The 1,690-nt window shown below is 43.7% G+C and overlaps 1 protein-coding gene across 1 annotated transcript; it reads right to left on the bottom strand.

Annotated features, from left to right (window-relative positions):
• Positions 1-214: 214 nt before the first annotated feature.
• On the bottom strand, positions 215-1,684 carry LOC106511991 (bone morphogenetic protein receptor type-2; the record flags this gene model as incomplete). Its single annotated transcript, XM_014000699.1, is given in 3 exon segments — positions 215-306; positions 603-707; positions 1,354-1,684. Coding segments are annotated over 3 exon segments (231 nt in total), but the record flags the coding sequence as incomplete, so codon positions are not given.
• Positions 1,685-1,690: the final 6 nt, after the last annotated feature.

The raw sequence follows: 1,690 nt of genomic DNA, 5'->3' as shown, positions 1-1,690 counted from the left end.
AGGTATATACTGGGTTAGGTTTAGGGTCAGGTATACACTGGTTTAGGTTTAGGGTCAGGTATATACTGGTTTAGGTTTAGGGTCAGGTATATACTGGGTTAGGTTTAGGGTCAGGTATACACTGGGTTAGGTTAAGGCTATAGAAGTTACCAGTAAATGAATGGAAAGTCAATGCATAGTCCTCATTAGGATAGAAGAACAAACGTAAGAGTACCTCCAGCAGTTTGAGGTCGTTGAAGTCCACTGCAGAGTTGATGTTTCCTGTCTCCATCCCATCAACAGCAGACAGACTGAGTTTTTGTTTCCCTGAGTTCAGACAACAAACTGTTATTAATTTTATTCAGGGTCTACAGAACCAGATAACATATTTATATTTATATATATTTAAGTTAACAGGTTCTGTCCTGGTGCTGCTCCACTGTCTCATCGATAAAAACAGTTTCTGCTGCTGGGATCTGTCTAATTCCTGGAATCTTCTGTTCAACCTTTATGTTGTAGAAACTAATTAAACACAACAAACTGTGTCACAGAGTCACTTCCAGTTTTTAAGCAACATCTCAGCTGTTTGCAGGTGAAAATGAAAAAAATAAACTGGTGTTTACTTTTGATCACTCTGTATGCCAGGAACAACACCATGATGAAAATGGCTGCCATAGAAACGGTTACCAGGGCGACGAGCACCGTCTCCTTTTGGGTCAACCAGTGATCTGTGGACAGAAGGATTGGTTGGAATCAGTTTACCTGGAGCTCTGTGAGGAACCTTTATCTGGACTGGATACCACCTAGGTCTAAGCTAGTCCTCTGTAACACCTGTTCTCTGTAAAACCTGTCCTCTGTAACACCTGTCCTCTGTAACACCTGTCCTCTGTAACACCTGTCCTCTGTAACACCTGTCCTCTGTAACACCTGTTCTCTGTAACACCTGTTCTCTGTAACACCTGTCCTCTGGAACACCTGTTCTCTGTAACACCTGTTCTCTGTTACATTTATCCTCTGTAACACCTGTTCTCTTTAACACCTGTCCTCTGTAACACCTGTTCTCTGTAAAACCTGTCCTCTGTAACACCTGTCCTCTGTAACAACTGTCCTATTTAACACCTGTTCTCTTTAACACCTGTCCTCTGTAACACCTGTCCTCTGTAACACCTGTTCTCTATAACACCTGTCCTCTGTAACACCTGTTCACTGTAACACCTGTTCTCTGTAACACCTGTCCTCTGTAACACCTGTTTTCTTTAACACCTGTCCTCTGTAACATCTGTCCTCTGTAACACCTGTCCTCTGTAACACCTGTTCTCTATAACACCTGTCCTCTGTAACACCTGTTCTCTATAACACCCGTCCTCAGCTCACCTGTGTGTCTGCTGTTCTGGTCATCTTTCATCATGTGCCCGGGTGCAGGTGTTTCTGCAGTGGGCGGAGCCTCAGTGTAATTGGCGTTGCAGAGGTGGTGGCTGCAGCAGCAGAACTGGTAGTTGGTTCTCTGAATCTGAGAAGATGTGGCTGTTTCCAGGACGCAGCGTTCACCATGACAGCCCTGCTGGTGTCCAACATGAGTCCAGCATCCTGGACACAAACAGCTGAACCGTAAACAACTCAAATAATCTGTCAATCAAACCAACAAACAGCTGAACTGTAAACAACTCAAATAATCTGTCAATCAAACCAACAAACAGCTGAACTGTAAACA

Source organism: Austrofundulus limnaeus, unplaced genomic scaffold (assembly GCF_001266775.1).
Source record: "Austrofundulus limnaeus strain Quisiro unplaced genomic scaffold, Austrofundulus_limnaeus-1.0 Scaffold3793, whole genome shotgun sequence".
Taxonomy (NCBI): domain Eukaryota; kingdom Metazoa; phylum Chordata; class Actinopteri; order Cyprinodontiformes; family Rivulidae; genus Austrofundulus; species Austrofundulus limnaeus.
This window is presented reverse-complemented; position numbering and strand designations above follow the sequence as displayed.